At 42.9% G+C, this 22867-nt stretch overlaps 1 protein-coding gene across 1 annotated transcript in view; it reads right to left on the reverse strand.

The window, feature by feature from the left end:
* Positions 1–20915: 20915 nt before the first annotated feature.
* The window catches only part of LOC142933761 (collagen and calcium-binding EGF domain-containing protein 1-like), a 29568-nt gene continuing 27616 nt past the window's right edge, over positions 20916–22867 (reverse strand). Inside the window, exons 9-11 of the mRNA XM_076077977.1 lie at positions 22495–22530; positions 21794–21829; positions 20916–21104 (exon numbers count right to left, since the gene is read on the reverse strand). Of these exons, the coding sequence (XP_075934092.1) occupies positions 20916–21104; positions 21794–21829; positions 22495–22530 (261 nt within the window). The remainder of the gene's footprint in view (positions 21105–21793; positions 21830–22494; positions 22531–22867) is intronic.

A 22867-nucleotide genomic window follows, 5' to 3' on the forward strand; every position in this document is an offset into this window, starting at 1 on the left:
AGACAAAGATAACACAAGTAAACACAAAATGCAGTTTTTAAATGAAGGTTTTTATTATTAAGGAGGGAAAAAAATCCAAACCTACATGGCCCTGTGTGAAAAAGTGATTGCCCCCTAAACCTAATAACTGGTTGGGCCACCCTTAGCAGCAACAACTGCAATCAAGCGTTTGCGATAACTGGCAATGAGTCTTTTACAGCGCTGTAGAGGAATTTTGGCCCACTCATCTTTGCAGAATTGTTGTAATTCAGCCACATTGGAGGGTTTTCGAGCATGAACCGCCTTTTTAAGGTCATGCCACAGCATCTCAATCGGATTCAGGTCGGGACTTTGACTAGGCCACTCCAAAGTCTTCATTTTGTTTTTCTTAAGCCATTCAGAGGTGGACTTGCTGGTGTGTTTTGGATCATTGTCCTGCTGCAGAACCCAAGTGCGCTTCAGCTTGAGGTCACGAACAGATGGCCGGACATTCTCCTTCAGGATTTTTTGGTAGACAGCAGAATTCATGGTTACATTTACCACAGCAAGTCTTCCAGGTCCTGAAGCAGCAAAACAGCCCCAGACCATCACACTACCACCACCATATTTTACTGTTGGTATGATGTTCCTTTTCTGAAATGCCGTGTTACTTTTACGCCAGATGTAATGGGACATACACCTTCCAAAAAGTTCAACTTTTGTCTCGTCAGTCCACAGAGTATTTTCCCAAAAGTCTTGGGGATCATCAAGATGTTTTCTGGCAAAACTGAGACGAGCCTTTATGTTCTTTTTGCTCAGCAGTGGTTTTCGTCTTGGAACTCTGCCATGCAGGCCATTTTTGCACAGTCTCTTTCTTATGGTGGGGTCATGAACACTGACCTTAATTGAGGCAAGTGAGGCCTGCAGTTCTTTGGATGTTGTTCTGGGGTCTTTTGTGACCTCTTGGATGAGTCGTCGCTGCGCTCTTGGGGTAATTTTGGTCGGCCGGCCACTCCTGGGAAGGTTCACCACTGTTCCATGTTTTCGCCATTTGTGGATAATGGCTCTCACTGTGGTTCGCTGGAGTCCCAAAACTTTAGAAATGGCTTTGTAACCTTTTCCAGACTGATAGATCTCAATTACTTTGTTTCTCATTTGTTCCTGAATTTCTTTGGATCGCAGCATGATGTCTAGCTTTTGAGGATCTTTTGGTCTACCTCACTTTGTCAGGCAGGTCCTATTTAAGTGATTTCTAAGTTTCTAAGTTAATCACTTCCTGCTAGCCTTTATTTTGTAAGTGCCTTTTTTACGTTTTTGGGTCCTTTATTTTGAAGTCATTTTGGCGAAACCGGAAACGGATCGAAATCTCGTCAGAGTATTGTAACTTGACTTCGCATAAAGAAAATTACGAAAATTGATGGTGGAGACTGAAGGAAAGGTGTTATAAAATATAATCTTCTGAAATAAGTTTCATAATAACGGTTAAGCACCTAGCTGGCACGGGAACAAGGTATTGTGTTTATTGTGTTCATTGTGTGTTTGATATATTACTGTTTCAACTAGATGCTAATGTTAGCTTAACAGGTATAGCTAAATGACTAAGCTGTAATTTCAAGCTAATGCTAGATTTCGGTTTAACATATACTTTTGAGAAGTATACATGAAAGAAAGTGTTTGATTAATGCTCACATGTATATTTAAATGTCATTTTCTGAATGTTTAAACTCGTAAGAGCTCATTTATGTTTGATCTGTTCCGTAGCTCTTACGGTGTTTTCTGGAGAAAGGTCATAAGGAGAGAAAAGTACATTTGTGTTCATCAAAATAAGGATGACGGTTGAATATGAATAAAGGCCTCTGGAAACATCAGTACGCTTCACCATTGTCCGGCTGGGGTCCGCTACAATATGTGCCTTAGCGCTGGAAATGGCCGTGGTTGGAGGCATTGTGTTTTTAGGTTGTCCATCCTCGCGAGTGCGATATCTCAGGAACGCCTAGAGGGAATGTCTCCAAATGTGGCACAAAATTGCACCTGGACTCAAGGATGAACTGATTAGAACTTGGTGGTCAAAGGTCACTGTGGCCTCGCAAATCACGTTTTTGTACAATGAAGTTTTGACATTTTGGTCAGGCACGGATGTAAACTGCGACTTGTTATGGCCATAACTTCTGGACACAGGGAGAAATTGCCCCACCCCCCTCCCTTGCAGCCATGTGCTCTCAATCACCTCCAAAACACAACAGCAGGTTCAAGTAAAAATCAAGAAGCATAAAAACAGATACAAACAGTTACAAACCGAATCACACAATTAATAACAAAACAAACCTATATATAAAATGAAATGTGGGATCCAATCCGAGCCACCCAGGAGGCTGGTCTGCCTCCTCGGTGGCCAGCAGAAGATCTGAAGATCCCCCAGAGCTTCAAACCCTTTGTCCCCCCAGAGTTACATTCCTCAGCTCATCGATCAGCTCATTGATTGGCTGAAGTCCAACAAGCCCCACCTGGGCCTATGCCCCATTGTCCTAAACTTCACACCTCTCCCAGCCACTTTCACACAACCCCCGCTCCAGCACATTCCTCAAACCCCCTCTCACAGACACTTAATGCATGAAATGACCAGACTCCTACAAGTAAATATACTGTATCACATTATATCCATAATTAGGAGCTTTAAAACTTAAATCCCTCACAGACTCGACCGGCCGGCTGAGGCATTTTACCACGACTGTGGTGTTTCTAGTTTCGAACTGTTGATTTTGTACTTTTAAAACAGAAAAGCAAGGTCAATTTTGTTGAGTGTTTGCACCGCGAATGAAGGCATCCACCAATCACATTGCGGGGAACGGACATTTTCAAAACGTACACTATAGTTTCCAACGACAGGGAGGTTCCGTGGTCCGAGCCAAGATGGCAAAATTTTATTGCTCCTTTCAACCTCGACAAAGCCAGCGCAGACCAGACGCACTTCTTCTGTCTTACCTTTCACAATAAAAGCCCAAAACATTTACAACCGTTTACCAGAAGGAACTCAAATTCAGTCTGAGCATATAGCTAAAAGGAAATTCAATAAAACAGCTTCCCGTATCTTAGGCTATACAACAGTTTACCTCATACAGACGACCAGATGCTGCTCTGGGTCAATAGGATCTATTCCAACCTTTAATATTAATATTAATATTCGCGAGCTAGTATTTCGCCTTTCCGTGTCGTTTATTCGTTTCGCCCCCACTGTGCAAAGGTCTTAGGTTGTTAAAAAAAACCAAACAGTGGATGGCGCTACTGTGCTCTATTTGGTCACTTTAGTTGGTCGAGCCACACCAACTTTTCCAAAATCACATGAACCCCTTTTATCTTTGTTCTATTTGTCTGTTTCACTTTCATTATAGACGGTTTAATCAGGTGACATCTTTAAATGCACAGCAAAAATAGTTTCATTCCATCTATGGAAATGATACCAGTACCTGCCAGTTTGCCTGCATGAAGACTTCCCATTTCAGTTTACTTGATCATGTACAAAGTGCAATCATGCATGCAAGATTCCCTGTGGTTACCATCATTAAATCTTGCTCAACCTCCAGCAAGCTGTAATAACCACCGTCATGTTTGTACTGTATTGACACTCGTGACTCCTCATAACAATGAAAGAAAATTATTTCCTCTGAGGAGCGGCTGGTCTGGAATAATAGGGTTCATTCTCTGTTACCAAAAAAGCCACCGCTCCACGGTGGAGAGAGCACTGCTTTTTAAGGACACCATGTTAATGTCATTGATTATTACCAGCCACTGATAATGTATGGTAATGGATACTTCCCATCTCGTTTCCATTTGGCCAGCGGGTGTCCCATCCATCTCCAACCACAAACCTTCCGAAAGCGCACTGCCACATCCTCCATCGCATTGCACCTTGATTCAACAAAATACATTTCTATTGGCACTCCCTGCTAGGTCTATAATACTTGTGTATGTGTTGTGTATCATAGTGTGGAATTATTATTGCTATAATTTGCTACTTTCTTTACAAAGAATTCCACCTAACTTTCTGCACCCTTCAGTCTCTTTCAATGGTTTTATTTTCCATCAACGTGACCCAAACCCATTACATTACAGTCATTTAGCAGACGCTTTTATCCAAAGCGACTTACAATTCAGATTCTATCACATTCTACACCGTAGGCGCAGCTACGGGAGCAATTTTGGAGCCGGGGATCGAACCGCCGATCCTTTGATTGAAGGACGGCCCTGTTCTCCACTTAGCCACAGTCGCCCCTTTCCCTAAATTGCAACAGACAGTAGTCCTGCTGTTTCACACGGTCATCAAATTCTGAGATAAACAATCACTCCGAAGGACTCCACGTGCAATTCTGTAAACTCACAACAGACTGATACACCATCCCTATCTCGTGCGTCCAACAAACTCAGGCACAGCGGGTGTCAGAATGAACAGAATGATCAGCAGACATGAATAATTCCCTTGCGTGAGGAAGCTCTGGTTGTGCAGGTACACGTGTAGCACTGGGGCCATTGTGTGCCAAGCTTTATCTCCTTAATCAGTTCTCTTTGCCACCAGTTAATCATTTGTGCATGCCAGGGCTCAGACACACTGGATTCATTACACGCAGTGGGAGAACAGGGGCGGGATGACGACACCCTTGTGGATAGTGCTGACTTAGCCGCTGGACAGCAGTGTAAATTACACAGCCACCGGCCCTCCTGTTGTACCAGCGGGAATAGATTTAATCGGGCGCATTGTCAAGCACTCCAGCGTCTGATCCCTCTGTGTCTCGACATGCTCTTTTATGCAACGCAGCGAGCGTCAAGTAGGCAAAAGATGAAAAGAAAGGCACGGCGGCTGAAACATGCAGCCCGCTAGGCTTGTATGTGTTTGCATGCGTGCATGTGACCACAGTGTGTTTGTGCAGTTTCACGGCTTATTTTTTAGGTTATTTGCGTTGATGGTGTGTTTAGTTGTCTGGAAAAGCGACAAAAACATAAAGGAAAAGTGAGTAAACTACACACTTCTATGTACTTATACATGTGCGTACGTAGAATACAATGCAATCTAGGCAGGAAAAAAAAAAGCGCTGTGTGCTGTGCTGGTATGTGTGATAAGTAAAGGCAGTTATCCAAAAGCTTGTTAGCTCGCAGGCCCTCACACAGCAGGAGATTAAAGATGGTGATCATGATACGGGAGCGTTAAAGAGACACGACAGCGACCGCTGAAGGACCTGCCACACCTGGCGCGTGCATATACAGTATATGTCGCAACGCTGCTGCAGGTATGCAACGAAGGAGAGAGGAGTTGTTTTGTTGCCAATGGGTGTAACCTGGTTTAAATACATTTTGATACCTACAGGGCAGCGCTCGCTCGACATCCACCCATCTCTGGGATGTGAGAGCATCTCGTAAACAAAAAGCACAACAAAAAAAAATAATTGGCCTCCTTCTCCTTCACATATTAACAGAAACGCAGCACCGTCCATGCTCTGCTTGAAAAAGAAAAGCTGAGCACTTGCATTTGATAGTGGCAGTTTGCATTGTGGGAAGAGAAGAATATGTCAAGAGGGAACGCCACTGATGTTATGTCTCATGCGGTTGGGACAGGACACGGTCTGCCCTCCGGTGTCACGTCAAATGAGTTTACAAATAGGTCTGCCCATTACCAGGTGAGACATTTTTCTGATTTGATCTCAAGCCAGTTCTCAGCTCCCAAATATAATTTATGAGCAAACATAATTGTGGCAGATTCATGTATTAAAAGTGTCACCGCTTGGCCCTCGAATGATTGTGCCGTAGCTTTTTATTGTCAAGTGTCTTTCATGTTTATGCGTTCTGCACGGGTGATACTGAGATCATTCTGGTTACTAGTATGTTACAAGCGACCTTGAAATAGCACAGAGTGTTATCTAATCTCGCGGTTTGGTCAAAGATCAAAAGCAGTCACTTCAATGAGCTCTCCAATATATCAATCATTTCATAAGCAAAGTAGGTGTCAGTATCAGCTGTAGTGTATCCTTTCATGTGTCAAATCACCAGCCCTTTTGTTGCAGAGTCAGCTGCGGACCCAGTGCTGACGTCATCAGCAGGAAAGGTGGATACTAGAGCTGCTGCAGATAGAAGTATTAGATAACACATAAGCACCAATCCCTGTGAATATTCACGCCGTCTACCGTTCGCTCCGGTTGAAGTCGAGAGTGCATTTCCTGTTCCGGCGCGATCTGGCAGACTTGAAGGTCAAAGGTTTGTTCCAGTATGATGTACAAATGTTGCACAGTCAGCCGATGGACGTTGCATTTTGTCAATGCAGAAGTCTTCTAAGGGCAATCCATCCCCCACTGTTGTTCAATATTACACTACATGCTATTTATTTATCACTCTGTCGCCATGACATTTTTCTTGCAAAGTCCGGGGCAAGTTGTTTAGACTGAAGACAAACGTGGCACTATGTGGCAAAACGTTACGTCGTGATCTGTGATTATCGTCTCTGCGAGCGATCTGAGAAAAAGACTTACCACCAACTAAATATCATTCTATTTTACTCACCTTCCGTCACGACACAATGACACAACTTGACCCATTGTGTTCGACAGGGGCGTAAAAAGCGAATGTGCAGGCAGTGCAGTTGAACTGAGGCCCATGGGGTGGGTGGGGAGCCCCAGTGCAACCGCGGAGAACAAACCCTCCAACAATGTGCTGAGCAGAGACTGGGCCCTTGCGACTGATTTACGTACGCTTCAGTTCAAAGAAGAATTCAGTTGAATATGGTGAAATTTAAGGCAAATTTTAGAGCATAGTATTACAATGATAGTAATTTTCTCATAAACGTCTATACAATGAGACTTTTTGCAACTCGAAGAGTCGCCCCTGATGGCCATTAGAAAGAATACAGGTTTAAGACACTTCCACATTGGCTTCACTTTTCTGACCCGAAATTGCCGCATGGCCACCCTTAAAGCCAGGCTAACTGTGTCCACTCTTCATGCTAATGTCAAGCTAAGCTAACCAGCTGTGAACTTCATATATAGCATACAGGCATGAAGTGGTCTCGTTCTTTTGATCCATCCCTAAGAAAGCAAATAAGTGGCTCTCCTAAAATGTGGAGCTATTCCTTCAAAAGATATTCATGGTTCTGCCGTGTTTCCTGCCCCTAGCAATTACTTTGGTGAGCACATTGTCAAAAGCTATGCAAATCTATTTCTAATAAACTTGAATTATCCCATTGAGTTTGTATCTTGGTTACACCCTACAATAACATAAATAATGTACAAAAAGCTTGGGAGGTATTTAAACTAGGCTTAGACATCTGTAGATGAATCAAAAGCAGAATATTTGTGATCGCAACACCAGGTATCTAAACAAATATTTACATTTCACATGCAATTTATGTGCAGATTGCATAAAGAGAGCAGTAAAAGGAAGTGAATTGAGATGTTTTTGCACAGGTGTGGCACCAACAATGTCCTTGCCAAGTATACGCCTTCATTCCTTGTACATGCACAAAGGCAGGTCAGTAAATGTGCAGGTATGGCACACTGCATGCCAGTTCCCACAGAGTGACTCATATGTATGCTTTCGAGCAATTAGCATAGAAGCCCATGACTTGCAAATTTCCTGTTGAGGAGATATTCTTTTGTGAAGGAGACAAACAATGACAAAAAGATGTGGCTAACACGTACACATGCGCAATACTGCATGTCATCTCTGAGCGTCATCTTGTAGGGTTCCCCATTAAATAAATTGCACTCTACTAAAGGCCACTCTGAACAGAAGGATCCGCATGTAATGCTTTGCAGAGGTTTGTTTGTTTTTCCTCCAAATTAAGAGTCATTAAAGCTGCGGGCTGCACGGTGAGCACAATCTTGGAGACACTCCCATGCAACATATTGAATGAAAAAAACTTTTTGGGAATGACATCAGCTGCTTGACAAAGAGTTCTCTCCTTGTCTGTCATTCAAAACCTTTTCACAGTGAGGACGCGCTGTTTCCTTTGGCAGTGGCGGGCCTGCAAGTTGTAGGGAGGAGGAGAACTCTTGAAAGTGCAGGCTACCACCATAGCTCAGTTTGATTGAGTCCTTTGCTCAAGTATAATGATACCCAAGAGGAGTTTATATCTGCAATCATGATGTGTCTTCCCAAGAAATTTCTCTGGCATTCGGAAGACTTTCGGTGTATTTGTGCCACTACTAGTTCATGTGGTACACCCCTCATCTCAACATGCCATGGCTGAAATGAGCTGAGAAAACAAAGTCATATTTTAAAAAGGGGACGTTATCAAAAAAGACAATGGTTGTTTTCAGCGCGGCGCAATTATATAAAAAGTCAATGCAGAGATGTGAATAGACGCCGGGCTGTGCAAATGATGCGAATGCGAGTAACGCTGTGTCTTGAAAGCCCATCAGCGTTTCAGCGATTCTCCTCCTGTCGTCACTGACATTTTGACGTTGTTGAATCAGAAATGGTGGAATAAGGCAGATCATGCTTAGTGCTTGGTATGAACACTAAACACACATAACAGTTGATAGGCAATCACTGAGACAAATCCCCAAAAACTCTTTTGTATATTCAAGTTTCAGCACCAGAGTTGTTGCTGCATTGGAGTGATCTGTTTGCTTTGCTTCTCTTTAGAACTGGACAGTTTGAACACTGTTTACTATTATTGCATTGTTTCCTTGCTTATTAAAATTGTTTCACTATGAACTCACTTGGCAGACGCTGAATGTTTTCATGCGTGACAGTCTGCGGGGAATGGCCGTGGCAACAGCAACACAATCCCATGGGTTCACCACCCAATACGTTTGGACAGTTGTGTCCAGTGGAGCCAGGGGCGATGCGAGCGGGACTGAACCCAGACCTTGTACTGCATTTTACACAAGTATCCATGACACTCTTGGTCATGTCATGTACATTTTTTCTATCAGATGGCAATAATGTAATGTGCAAAGCCAGGCAGTGTCTCTCCAAATCAGTTTTCACTGCAAGATTCAAATCTGGAAAACACTAAATGACAGTTGACTTGAATCAAACAGTTTTGCCTCTTGAATCTCACAAACAGCAAGTTTGAAAATCAGAGGCAAATAGTCGTGACAGCGCATAGACTGGTGTGAAGGAGAGAAGTAAATACTTTTGACAGCTGTTTTCAAGTGTTGGCTGTCCAAAGCAAACGACTGTTAAGCCTTGACAAACCACAGTGAGCGAAAGCCAACATTTTAAACTGGTGTTGCCCAAAAAGAACTCCAATGAGCTGCTTTTGATGAAAAAAGAAAGCCATGGTCTCAGATTTGAGGGTACTGATTGCCATGCCAACCACATTACACTGCTCCAGTGTACACTATGATGTCTCCAAACAGGAAACTCTGTTGCACCTTGATATCTCCTCCATGAATATCATGAATGGGAGCGGTAACACCCTTGTCAACATACCTGAATTCCTGCCAAGAATGTAAACATAGCTCCAGCTTTCAGCATACAGGGAATAAATGTCTTGCTGCAGCGACCCCTGCATAATGCAGTACACACCACAGAGTGAAACATAAATGTTTTCCATATTTACAAAATAAATGCACACCAGATTAGCAAATTCACATCACCCGTCCATTTAAGCTGGTCCACTGTGGTGGGGATCATCAGGTGATAATTGTCCTTTCTGAAAGTCTTTCTCATGACCGTGACAGTCTGTCTAATGGAAGCTGAGGATGGTGTGGCTTTAGGGGTAATGTCAGTCTGTTGGTTCACCACTTTATGCCAAACTAAAATAATTAAAAAACCTGTTAAATGTATTGCCATGAAATTTGGTACAGATATCCACAGTACCCAGAGATGCGGTTAATACAGGTTAACAGGGATAGGATCCAAATGCAGATGCAACTAGCATGGCTGTAGACTATAGATTGTACATAAGCAGTCGACGTAGTCACTCTGACGTTACCTGCCTCTGTTTGGAGACTTGAGTCCGGCATTTTCGCCATCTTGGTTTTTTTGCAACCAGAAATGACACAAGAGGGTGGAGCTAAGTACAACAAATGGGACCATAATTTGATAAATAAACATCATGCTGTATTTAAGAATACTTGAGAGTAGTGATTTGAGACCATAAATTCATGTTTACAATGTTTGCTGAGGGAATAAATCAAGTGAGAGGTAGGGTCATTTTATATACGTAGGTTATAGACTTCTATACAATCTGACTTCTTTTTCGCAACCAGAGCAATAAATTAGAAAGAATGCAAGTTTAAGGCACTTCCACATTGGCTTCACTTTTCAGAATCGTTGTGTTGCCGCCTGCTGTAGACTCTTGTTCGACAATGGGGACCACCACCCTCTTTCTCGACACTGCAAATATGTGTCATCCATGACAGCTCAGCAGTATTTAATGAAGTCAGCCTTTTTTTTAATAATAATACTGTACTTCTCAGTTGAGTCCAGTCCAACTGTGACAACCTTCGTCATTGCTATATTTCACCAGCTGGGTTTGGGCCAACTCTGTGCGTGACTAGATTGCATGACTAGCTCAACAAGGCTATTGAGATCTGTTAGTATAAGGGATATTTTGGTCTCCCTGACTCACCATGATTTGACTTGGCTGACCATCAATACGACTGGGGTCCAAAAAACACTGATCCCAGATGGCGAATGTAAACTAAATTACAGTAACCAAAGTACAAAACATAAATACCATTGAGAGCAGTGCCAGGGTTAATAACATGCTCTTGTTTTATTAACGAACTTTCATGACCCAGCAGGCACTGCTCTGTAGTTACCTTAACTATTATCAACTGGATTGGCATGCTCTCTCTCTCTCTCTCTCTCTCTCTCTCTCTCTCTCTCGCTCTCTCTCTCTCTCTGTGTGTGTGAAAAGGAAGACGGAAAGAAAGAAAAGTCCACAGTTGAAACATCAGTCTTGAAACAACCTCTTTGCTGTTACTGCAACAAAAAAACATTAACATCTTATAGACTGGCAGCACGGATTTCCTTTAATTTACTCAATTTTGTTACACAAGTCAAGAGTTTTAGAGATCTAAGCGCTGCGGTAATGCCACTGTGCCCGTAGGGCGAATCCATCAAAGAGACGCGATGAAACGTCACCACGGCCTGTTGATGTTCCCTGATTTCTATGATGGGCTGTAGATCAAAACACCTTTTTAACTGTCTGTCAAACATTTTCATAAGCGGAATGTTTCCTGCCTTGTACTCCCCACCTCTAGCCCGTACAACTGGTGATGTGCGCGCAGAGTATCCAGTATAAGCATGCACATGCACCAGCACGTGCACGTCTTGCATTCACATGAAATATTTTTTTTATGCTTTACATAGTAAAACATCCAAAAATAAATCAGGTGCAGACGCTCAACCTGCACCTTTAAATTCCTATCAAAGCAACATATGTTTGAACTGCTGCTGAACCAAATCCAAACATCCATTTCATGGAAAATCACAAATCCGCTCTCTATTTCTGTCAGAGGCTCATGAGGAAAGATGAGTTGACTCTGACATATTTGGTTTTCTTCCCAGTGCACAGATTGTGAAATAATAAGAATACAGAACTCTCCAATGCTTTCAGATATAAAGAGAAAGTTGTAGTGTTAAAAACAGTGTTAACAGTTGCCTGACATGTTACTGGATACTATTTGGGATCTTGACAGGTTGGTGGTTGCTTTAAGATTGGAGTGTCAGTCATGTTCTGTCTTTATTTGTTGAGCCGAAAAAATAAATATTTGTATGTAGTCAGCTAAAACTGGAGATGTGCATCTGTTTTTTGACTCCACTACTGTTGGCATTTATGATTATTGGCATTAACTACATCACACAGTTACCAATTATTTTGCTTCAGGGAGCTATCAAATTCACATTTTCTTTTTTCTTCTACTCATTTAATTACTGTGTCAGTGATGTAGGTTTGATAAAAATTGAAACAAGATTAATGAACTAAAGGATTTTCTCAATCAAGCAGGTATCAAGTCTCTGCAAGTTGTTTTTTACTGGAAAACCATCGCCTGGAAGGTAAAAAGAAAACACATGCAGTGATCTGTTTTAGCATTACACTGTGAGAAATAACGTGGTTAATTTAAACCTTTAGGGGTCCAAATGTTACTGGGGCGGTACCGCTTAACAAGGGTAAATATTAGTACCCTAACAGTTTGTACCTTACTGGGGCAAATATTAGCAACAGTAATGGACCTGAATATTCTAAATTGATATAAAAACATCACATAAATACATTTTCTATCAATACGATCTCAAAATAATTTCACTGTTTTCAGAATAATGCTGCTGCCACCGCCAATGCACATGTGTAACCTCCTTCATTCAAATATAATAATTTACCAATGCAGCTCTTCATTCAGCCTTATTATCAATGTTGTTTCCAGGACAAATATTTAAAATTAAGCTATATGATGTGCAATTCTTTTATTGCAAGCCTCTAGCAGGCTTCAGCCTAAATATCACATGAAATTAAGTCAGAAGTTGTACCTTTGAAAACATCACTTTTTTTCCTGACAGTAAAACGTATTCTGTGAGCAGTATTCAGCACATGTAAATACAACCATAGAAAGAAAAAATTACCAAAATAAAAAAGCTCCCGGTGTCCTGGCCGGCAGTGTAAATCTATGAGCTCCTGCTGCTAGATAAACAACGGTTAAAAAAAAAGGGCACTAGAATTTCAGTCTCCGTGCCACTCTCCAGCCAGTTCCAGGCAGCTGCTGTCTAAGCAAGACCTTTGTTATGGTGGGAGTCATTTTGTAACGCTTCTGGTGTCTGCGCATTTGGTTTACCAAGCTCTAATTGAATTATCAGCCTGTTTTCCAAAGCAGGCCCCTCGGAAATTCCACTATCATAGAAACCACTATCATGCCAGAAAACTCAGTCTGCTGGGGCCAAAAACAACAGTTTGTGATGCTGTGCTGTGCTTTGTGCATCTGTATGCGTGTCCACTTCTCTGCGCCACTGTCAGCAGGACAAGAGGCCGTGCATGCAACAGGGGTTAAACCTGAACGCTTTAGGTGTCTTTAACAGATCCTTTGCCACCATGAGTGCCATTGGTTGATTTAGCGGTTGGGTCGGCATACTGTCACAGTTACCAAGCTGTGGTTTGGCCCCAGAATAGTCCTCAGTTTCACACAACAGGTAAGTGGGAAGCAAACAGGAGATTAACTGCCATTGCAAAACCAAACACTGTTGACAGGATATGTTACAACTTGCATTTGTTTTGAAGAATGTGAGGACTCTAGGAATACACGCCATTGCAGCAATATTATTATTTTCTTAAATCATAAAACAAACGTGTAAAATGCTGCTATTATGCTGCTGACAGGGAGGTGATTGACAGGGCGACGTTGTGTAAAGAGTTGCTGCTGTGAGAACAGATTCAATTTCAAAACATGAATCAGTTTTCATCATGTGCTCATAAACACACATTGTGAAACTGGCTAACTGATGTTATGATGACTTTAAGTGGAAGCAACGGAAGTTGCAAGTAGCATAGCCGTGCTAACACTTGTTACTAGGCTACGCTATGATAGGCCAGTCTGCTTCCGGGGTGGGGACTTAGCGAAGGGTAGGTCAGTAAGCTGTTGATATTATATCACCTTCATGCAGCAGACATGCTAGCAGAGAGTGCTAACAGTTGTCTATTTACACATCCAGCAGATACAAAGAAGCATTAGCTTTAATGTTGTTGGCCAACTGATGAATATCACTCTGTTTTCACTCTGTTCATCGCTCTGTTTTGGTCTCCACCAACTCCCGAGGGAAATATCTGGCTCTCTAGCTGCTAATTGCTGTGTTTGTCTGCTGAGCAGGTAGCATCACGTAGAGTGGATTCCTCAGAGCTTTTTACCCTGTAACAACTGTCTGCTACGTCTGGAAACAACGGTGCAGCAGGAACCAAACAGTAAAATAGTAGTGGGCCATAAAACCATAACTATGAGCTGAAAGACACTACAAATATTTGTAGAGCTGAGAGGAACCGCAGTGTCAGGAGATAAATTATTTGTTATGTATCTTTAACAACCTTTCCTACTTTTTGGATGTAGCTAATATCTGCATTAATTCACAAACATAAAAGCCTTTTTCTAAAACACCCTCTGTGTGCAGAGATGCGTCTCTAATGGTGAGATGCTCCAAATAGTCATTCAGAGGCATATAGTACTCATATGTTTACGCCCTGTCATTGAGAATTTCTATGCTTCTAAGCATGTGAAAAGAAAAAAAAGAGCAAGTTGTAAAAGTGCCGCTGCCACAGGCCAGGTCAGGAGGTCGGCAGGACTAAAAAGATAAAGCTGTTGTCCTCACGCGAGGCAACTCTGCAACCAGAGGCAACGTTTTTTTTTTTTTTTTTTTTTCTCCCTAAAAGACTGGAGAGCTGTGAACTTGCTCATCCGGTTTTTCACACTCTTGGCTCCGCTGCGTGCATGCGAACAGCTTGTAAATGACAGAGGAAGCCAAGGTGTATAGAGACCAAGTGCCTCAGGCCAGGGGAGTTTACACAAAGTGTTGCCATTAATCCGCCCTCTCAGATTTTTCTATTCATGTCCGCCACAACAATGCCAATCAAGTGCAACTCTCCTGTGCAACTAGGCAAAAAAGCGTTTGATATGCATTCTTTACAGATGGGATATTGTATCCGCGCAACGTCTGCCAAGACGCACTGCTGCGGACAATCGGATCATGCGTATACATGGTAAATAAATCAGGCTTTTGCTAACTGTGAGAATATGTGGAACTCTAGTGCTCTTGCAGACATGGCTGTATGCATTTCAACATATAACGATTTTGTGTTTTATCCATTGATTTGTTGCCTAAACTGAGCTTGCATGTGTGGCTCAGAGGGACCTGCACAGAAACAAATTCTCAAACACAATACAACCGATTACAGTGTGTAAACAGCTTCCTCTGGAAACTAAAATGTCAGATTAACCACCTGGTTGTAATGCCAGGGATCAGTTTCTCTGAATGAGCCTCATGCAGTGGCCTCTTAAACAGACAAGTGCAGAACAACAGATAATACATACTGATCATGGGATTGGTGGCATGCTTTTGACACAGCTAATAAGTCCATTACTCATCGGACAAGTTCCGATTCTCAGGCCTCTTAGCAGCTCCATTATGAGCAGAATGACAGACGTCGGCCTACAATCGGAAGAGGGTGTGCCCAGAGACAAGGACTGGAAGAGGAACAGGCTTCAGAGAGTAAACTAGGGTGCTTAGCACTCAGCCTCAGGCACGTAGCTCAGATTTACGAATGAGCTAGCGTGTCAAGATAGCGTGTCTCGCAGCAGACCACGCCTGCACCTGTCAGGTGTTCTGTGGCATGTCTGCGTTTTTTCGTGCGGGAGATCGGGTGTGCGTGTGTGGCTGCATGTTAGATGGTAAGACATGTCCACATGTGTGTGCTCCCTCTTCTCCATGCACGCAGCTGCATACCCCGGCGATGATGGACACCTGCGCTCCACCTAACCCCTGCAAAGGCTGCGGATCCCTGGAAACATCTAAATATTGATTCGGGATTTCAGCTGCTGGGCCAGGCAACCTCCTCACCCATTTGTTGACTGACACGTTCAATCTGGTTATATAAACTCTACAATTTCTGTGTCACCTCCGACTCTCCAAATTACCTGTGCCTGTGGGTTTCATTCACAGACTCCGACTTAACCTGTTCCAAACCCGTGTTGCGATTGAAAGATGTTGCTTTTTTGTCCGTCTCAATTTTCACACTACATAACCCACGTGTAAAGCACAAAAAAAAGCAATCCTGTTGTAGGTGACAACTGACATGCAGGTAATGAGTTCTCTTCAATTCCTGCCAAGCTAAAACTCAAACAACAGTTGTAAGAGTAATATCTAAAGTGCAGGAATAAGGCAGTATAAACTTATAAAGTTGTGATAGTTAACATGTTAGCATGCAAACAATTGCTTATTTACACATCCTGCAGACTTGTAGCAGCATTAGCCTTCGTTTGGAGGAGAGTTTCATTCAACTTTAGCTGCTAGAAATGCCCCACTGTGCTCACCAGTAGCTAGTTGCTAGCTAGTTAGTAGCTGGTTGATAGCGTGATGCTAGCAAGGTAGCGTACAGTACAGTGGGTTTATCAGAGCTTTTTGCTGGATCAAGCGCTTGAAACGAGGTTGATGGAAGTGAATCAAAGGTTTTTATCAAAGTTGTGGGCAAATCAAAACAACGAGACGTTAGAAAGCTCTGTAGAATTGAGCGGATGGTGATGCTGGTGATAATTCTCTGTGGGCCATTTTGTATCACACACAGTCATTTTATCCTTTGTCAGTATAATTACCATCTCACAGTTGTATGCCTCCGCCAACCACCACAAGTTGCAGTTTGAATCCACGCCTGTCGAAAATGTTATCACTTCATCGTTTTATCCAATTAGATATTTTTTGTACAATTTTTTAAAACTTTGCATATGAATTCTTGAGTCATTACAGTGACCTTTGACCACCAAATTCTAATTCTAAGTCCATCCTTGTGTCCAAGTGAACCTTTGTGCAAAGTATGATTAAATTCCCGGCAAGCCTTCTTAAGATATCGCATGACGGGAATTGACTGGACGGACAGACTCTGTCACCGACACGGAGGCAAAAAATACCGATGCAGCTTTGAAGTTTGCATCCCTTGCTTATTACACCAAAGGGATCTAAAGGAATAATAGAGGTGGAAGATGTTACACAGGTGAGTCCAGCTCTCTCTGGATGGAGCACTCACCTGCTGCTGTTTGTTTTTCATCACTCGGATTTTGTGTCGCCCATGTGTAATATTTTCTCCCTGCCACTGAGTCTTTATCTCAGACATTCGTACGTGCCATCAAAGAAAGAGATGAATGATAAACTTGTAACTATGTTGACCTGCCACTGAGGCATGCATTCGTTGTGAAAACTATTCATTCTTTCGAGATTGGAAGCTTACTTATGCTGCTTTCAGGGTGAATTTTTTTCTTACCAACACAAATCTGTTCCGTCTCATGGGATGGCTGCAGTTTCGACATGATTTCATGGCAAAAATGAAAGAAGAAATGCGGAGGGGTTTCATGAAGCCCACTGGGAAATTATACCTTGAACGTCTCTCTGATGTTATTGTGAGAGTTTAGCTTCATTGGCCATCACCTTCATCGTCAGTGTGATTATCTTTTCACACATTTTATATAGTTTAGAGACAGCGTATGCTACGATGGCCCTGAAAGCTCAACGTATACTGTAAATCAAGAAAACACAACAGAAGCAAATAAAGAAACATCTTCCTCAATTTCACAACACACAAAAACTTTTAGTCTAGCACCTAACATTTTTAAATGTGCAAAAACATTGGTACGGCCCTTTGATACCACTAGTGAGTTGGAGACAACCATCCTTGAGTAAAAACACTGAATAATGAACCACCTTTGAGTCTGACCCCTGACCCTCCCCTGAAGGCAGCCTATAAAGAGACGTAGATCAGAAGAAGAAAAGACAATAATTGCAATAATTCACCTGAACCTACTAACGAATACTTACATTTGCATTTCCAAAAAAACACCCACAGCATGAGTGTGCTTCCCTTACCCACAACCCCACAAACGGACCCCCCCACACACACACACACACACACACACACACACACAGGCGCAGACTCTTAAACGTGACAGCCCCGTCGTGCATGACTTGTATTTATGAATGGCCATAGTGTGCCAGTGAGGAAATTCCTCTCATACTAGGAAACATCTGGCCAAATGTTATCTGTTGTATCTTTATCATCAATGCCACATCAATGCTTGAGTTTGGCATCCCTGACAGCCTGGATGAAAAACACTTTTCGCAAATTTGTTATGTCCCAGATATGATAAAATAAAGTATATTTTAAAAACAAAAACTGATGAAAATGACTCAATTTAATAAGCTGAAGCCTATGAGTTATGATACAAGTTGTAAAATAATTACATGTTCGCCTCAATTTTTCTTTCTCCTCCTATTGCTGATCTAATTAAGGTGGATGGTGACGGATCTATTCTCGCAGGTGGTACAGTATGTGGACTTTTTTGCTTCGACCGTGCACTCCGTTGACCTCGCCTCTGCTGCCCCCTACAGGCCGAGAGGAGAGCCTCCCGTTGCATGACAAGCGGTGAAGGAAATGAGATCATCTCTTTCGCCTTTCTCTCGCTGACACGGTTCTTAAATAGTTTCATGTTGTTTTTCCTGATCCTGGTTGCCCCGGCGACGACACCGCTTGTGAGCGGTGACTGCACGGCAGGGGGCGGGGCTGTTAGGTGAGAGGCCTGTCGAGTAACACGCACACACACATTGATATAGGTATAAGGATACACATTAAAACACACATACAGTGGATATCTATCTATGCATGAATCTATTAGGGCAAAGACACACACAGCCGGGACACACACACACACACACACACACACACACACACACACACACACACACACACACACACACACACACACACACACACACACACAGGAGCACAGCAGAATTCACGGGGATCTGGTCCTCAGGATCAAAGCATCAAACACTGCAAAAAAAAAAAAAAAAAAGGCCAGACAGGCTGAACTCTAGCAGAGCAGATTAATCGCTCAGCGTGTTATTTTTCAGCCCTCTCGCTGGTAGTGGGTACGAGCCCAGACAGGCCTCCTCTCTAACAGCCTGTGGTCTATAATTATCCCTCCAGCTGTTTATACCCAGGCATCTGACCTCTAACCTCTGATACTTACACCTTTTCATAATGACACTCAGCCACGCTACAGTTCAACAGTGCTGAGGATAATGAGCGGATGGGTTCATGTGCTTCGTATAAACTTGAGGATGATTTACGTATTTACAAAAACTTGCGTGTTTGGGAAACTATGACTATTTTTGGATGGTTATCTGTGTATGTGATGTAGCCTAATGCTTTGGTTGCCTCACCTGGTCTGTATTCAGAGTGGTGCAGTGGTGAGGCCCAACTTCCAGGGGGTGGATCGCCTCTGACTTAGCACCCTCTGCTGGTCGACAGGCTTCACTTCAATTAGCAGGAGAGCAGACTGAAGGTGTCAGAAACAATACATGCGTGCAGCTCTTTAAACCATGTTAATCACTGTTATAGAGTAATGAACGGCACTGCATTTCCAACAGATCATCCGGGGCTGACGCAGCATTCACATCACATTGTAAAATCTATAAATATGTGCAGCCAAATGAAAAAAAAAAAAAAATCAAGCCGGTGCCGAAATAACTGCAAAACCACTTTAGTGACAGTAAAAGGTGTTTTGTGACATTTTGCAGGGAGGTAGATTGATAGCACTCTATATCTGTTGAATGAGCTGGATCTGAAGCTCCTCTGAAGGTTTTTTTGTAACGAAAAACAAACAGGATTCAATATGTTAATTAGTAGCCTAAGCGTTTGCTCTCCAGCCCATCGACTGTATAAAAGAATGAGCGAAGTTACCATGACATTACCAATTGACATGTGGAGTGCCGTTTTGAAACCTACAGTTTGGCATTTTGGCCGTCGCCATCTTGTTTTTTTGCAACCAGAAGTGACACGAGAGGGTGGAGCTGGGTACATTTAACGTCACTTTGAGGCAACCTAAATGTTAAAAACAACTTTCATGAAGTGAAAACACACTGTGAAAGGGTTAGGGTTGTAAGACGAAAACACGGACAACTCCCAGACCGGACAACGCAGTGGTAGCAACCTGTCAATCATAAGTAGCCACACCCTAAAGCATACCCTGTTTTTCTCTAAATGGGACCATCATTTGCTAATTTGACATTTTGCTGTATTGAAAAAGACTTGAAACTATAGTGACTGAGACCATAAACTCATGTTTACAATGTTAACTGAGGTAATAAATCAAGTGAGAAGTTATTTTCTTTGTTGAGCAGCTCGTTAGCCCTTGTTGGCAAAAAAAAACAGAAAACAACTTCCTTCTTCATTCTCTTGTTTCTGGTATGAGAATATACCCTCGTCCCACTGAAACTGTTCCCTTCAGGCCATTTTCTCTGATTAGGAATATGTTCACACAGTCAACTCGCCTAATAATTTATGGGTTGAAGGACAATTTAAAAAGGCATTCCCTGTCTCCCTGGACCTTTCCCAATGCATTGATCCATTTTATCCTTTCAATTTCAACCTTTTAGTGTAAGATTTAATACTGCATGTTATTTCTCAGCCACAGATACCAGCACATTATTTAAAATGCACTGTCAAAGGATTGGATGTCTCACACTTTTAACATCTCTCTCTGATTATACCCAGATGAACATTTGCGTTTTTTGTTTACCATACTTAAGCTTGAGTCGTTTAATTGTACAATTTAGGAAAATACATCAGACATCACACATTTTTGTCCAACAGTGCAGGATTGGTATTGTAATACTCTCATGAATCTCATGAGTTAGCGTCTGAAGATGCCTCAGAGTACAGAGGAGCTGCAGAGCTCAGAACCGAGGGTGCAGGGGGAGGCTCACAGCGCTGGTCCTCTGGTCCTCTGTCTTTGTACCAACCCTCGGAGGCAGCAGAGCTTCCAACGAGGCAGACTCAGGAACAGGAAGAGATGCAGACGATAAAGTTCATCGTTTGAAGTGGTCCGAGCTAAGAGACTCAGATGTGAAGGCAGATGCTGCATCTTTCTCACTCTACATGTCCTGCACACACATCGCTCACACTCACACTGCAGCACGTGAAAGGCCGCCAGCCGGCGCTGGCAGTGGCTAAGAGCGTCCGATTTCCGTTTTTTAATAATCCATGCATCTCTCTGTTTCACTGTCCGTGGCAGTGTCGAGAATGCAATCGAGGCTCCTCGCCCAGTTCATCCCGGCTGTGTGGTTGATTTTGGTCTATTTACATGTCGGCTCCTTGAACACCAGCATCCTTTATCAACGAGGAAACAAAAGAGTCAAGAGTGTGGAGTTTGTTTTGCAGGGTTTGCCGAGTGGCTGTTGCTGTGGGTGGGGAGAGGGGGGCGGCAAAAAGGGGGTCAGGTGCTCAGTAGGAGATCTCCTTGTCCAGAGCCCCATTCCACAAAATCCATTTCCCCGCTGGAATGAGGAGGGCTGTCCAGGGAGATGCCCCGGCGCTCCCCAAACACCTTCTCCTGCAGTTCAATGATGTCATTGCGGATGTCAGCCATCATCAGCAGGAGGAAGTCGAAGGAGCCGGGCGGTCCCTGGTTGACCAAGTGAGGAAATTATTAAGATGCCCTGCATGTCACCTTTTCACTGGGTTTAACAACCAGAAAACTTTGAGGTATGAGGCCCAATAGCATGGCAGACTTATTGGCATGTCATAGCAGGGACACTGACAACTCTGTTCCACTTACGTGCTGGGACACTTGAAATTAGTTTCAGCTGCACTATCCCTGCTATGACAAGTCAAAAGCAACAGCCCCCTCACTGATTACACTGATTACTGCATCCACTTCAAACAGGACTATAAAATGAGACGTAAGCTGTCGATCCAGAAAAAAGAAAACCTGGCTATGGCAGCAAATAATTAAAAGTTTCATTAAAAGCAACAATCAAAACATTGTTAAATTACAGATTCACCGTGCACATGCAGAGCTTTGTTTTCAACAAATTACGGCAACTATTCGTAGGTTCACAAACGCAATTTAGAGATTAAAGAATTCACAGTTCAAGTTTTAATGTACACATACAATCAACCGCTCAGAAAAAAGCATGCAGGTGTACGTTCCTCATTTACATGTGTTTGTCATTTACGTTATAGAATGAGGGGGCAACATGTAGATGAAGGCGGCAGGTTTAAGACAAGCTAGAGCATGTTAATGAGTAGATTTATTCAGTAGCTTTAATAAAATGTGAATTTATTAGCAGGTATCAGTCAAAAGTGACTTACAGGTGGACCTATGGGACCAGGAGCTCCTCTGTCACCCTGCAGATGAGAAAGAACACAAATTAACCCAGATAACTCTAAACACTTAAGTGTCCTGAAAACCATTCAGTAGAATGTCAAGCAGGTTAAAAATATATGAAATGTAATCATTGTCAATGTATATCTATAAGGAAGAACTAAAGAAACCAGAAGCACGACAGAACTAGCTGTCCAGAAATGCATTTTATAACTTGATTATATTTAGCTTTACACATGCAAACACAGACACACGTAAAGACAAGGCGCTCCTCTCATTTCTCTATTTTGTGCCTCCTCGTCTCCTCGTCTACCTCTCTCATCCGTCCTCCTGCCTTTGACCCGGAAATCTATCTCAGGGCGCCATCCTGAAGGATGTCTCAATTCCTAAAAAATGCACCTCGAGGCGAGAGGAGCGACGAGGCTTGCTGGAGGAGCTGTGAGCGAGGATGCACGGATGTGTATCCTTTTGCGGGAGTGTTTTCAGCATCCATCAAAGAGGCGCGACAATGGACAGTTGATGCAGCGTGCCACACGTCGTATTTCATTTTGATTGTTTTCCACTCGCATCTCAGGTGGGAGGGACAAATACGCAAGGAGAGGAGGCGAGGAAAGGAATCAAAGATGTACAAACATGAGAGGAATAATTCAAAGCACAAATGAGGAAAATAAAGATGTGTAATAATGACCTTCAGTCCATCTCTTCCTGCTGCCCCGGGGGGTCCCTGTATGAATGACAAGACACATGTGTGGGACGGTTTGTCAACGTTAGTCTGTTTGAAACCAGAGATGACAAGAAGTTGTAGCAGCTCAAAAGATACATCTTGAACAACACGTCACTAGGTTTTGCACTTTTCCTTCAGAGATTAGAAAAACACATTTCCACCACAAAAAAATCCACCACACGGTTTTAAATGAATAGACTGCCTCCCTTCATCACGGGAACTGAAAGGTGATGGACAACGGCCGACTGTGCCGTCTCACGTGCACTGTGCTCACGCAACAGCAGTGGCACCAAACCCGTATTGGTATGACTTGCTGACACACGGAGGACGTGACCTC

This window comes from Anarhichas minor, unplaced genomic scaffold, assembly GCF_050575085.1.
Source record: "Anarhichas minor isolate MPS153535 unplaced genomic scaffold, ASM5057508v1 ptg000062l, whole genome shotgun sequence".
NCBI lineage: Eukaryota > Metazoa > Chordata > Actinopteri > Perciformes > Anarhichadidae > Anarhichas > Anarhichas minor.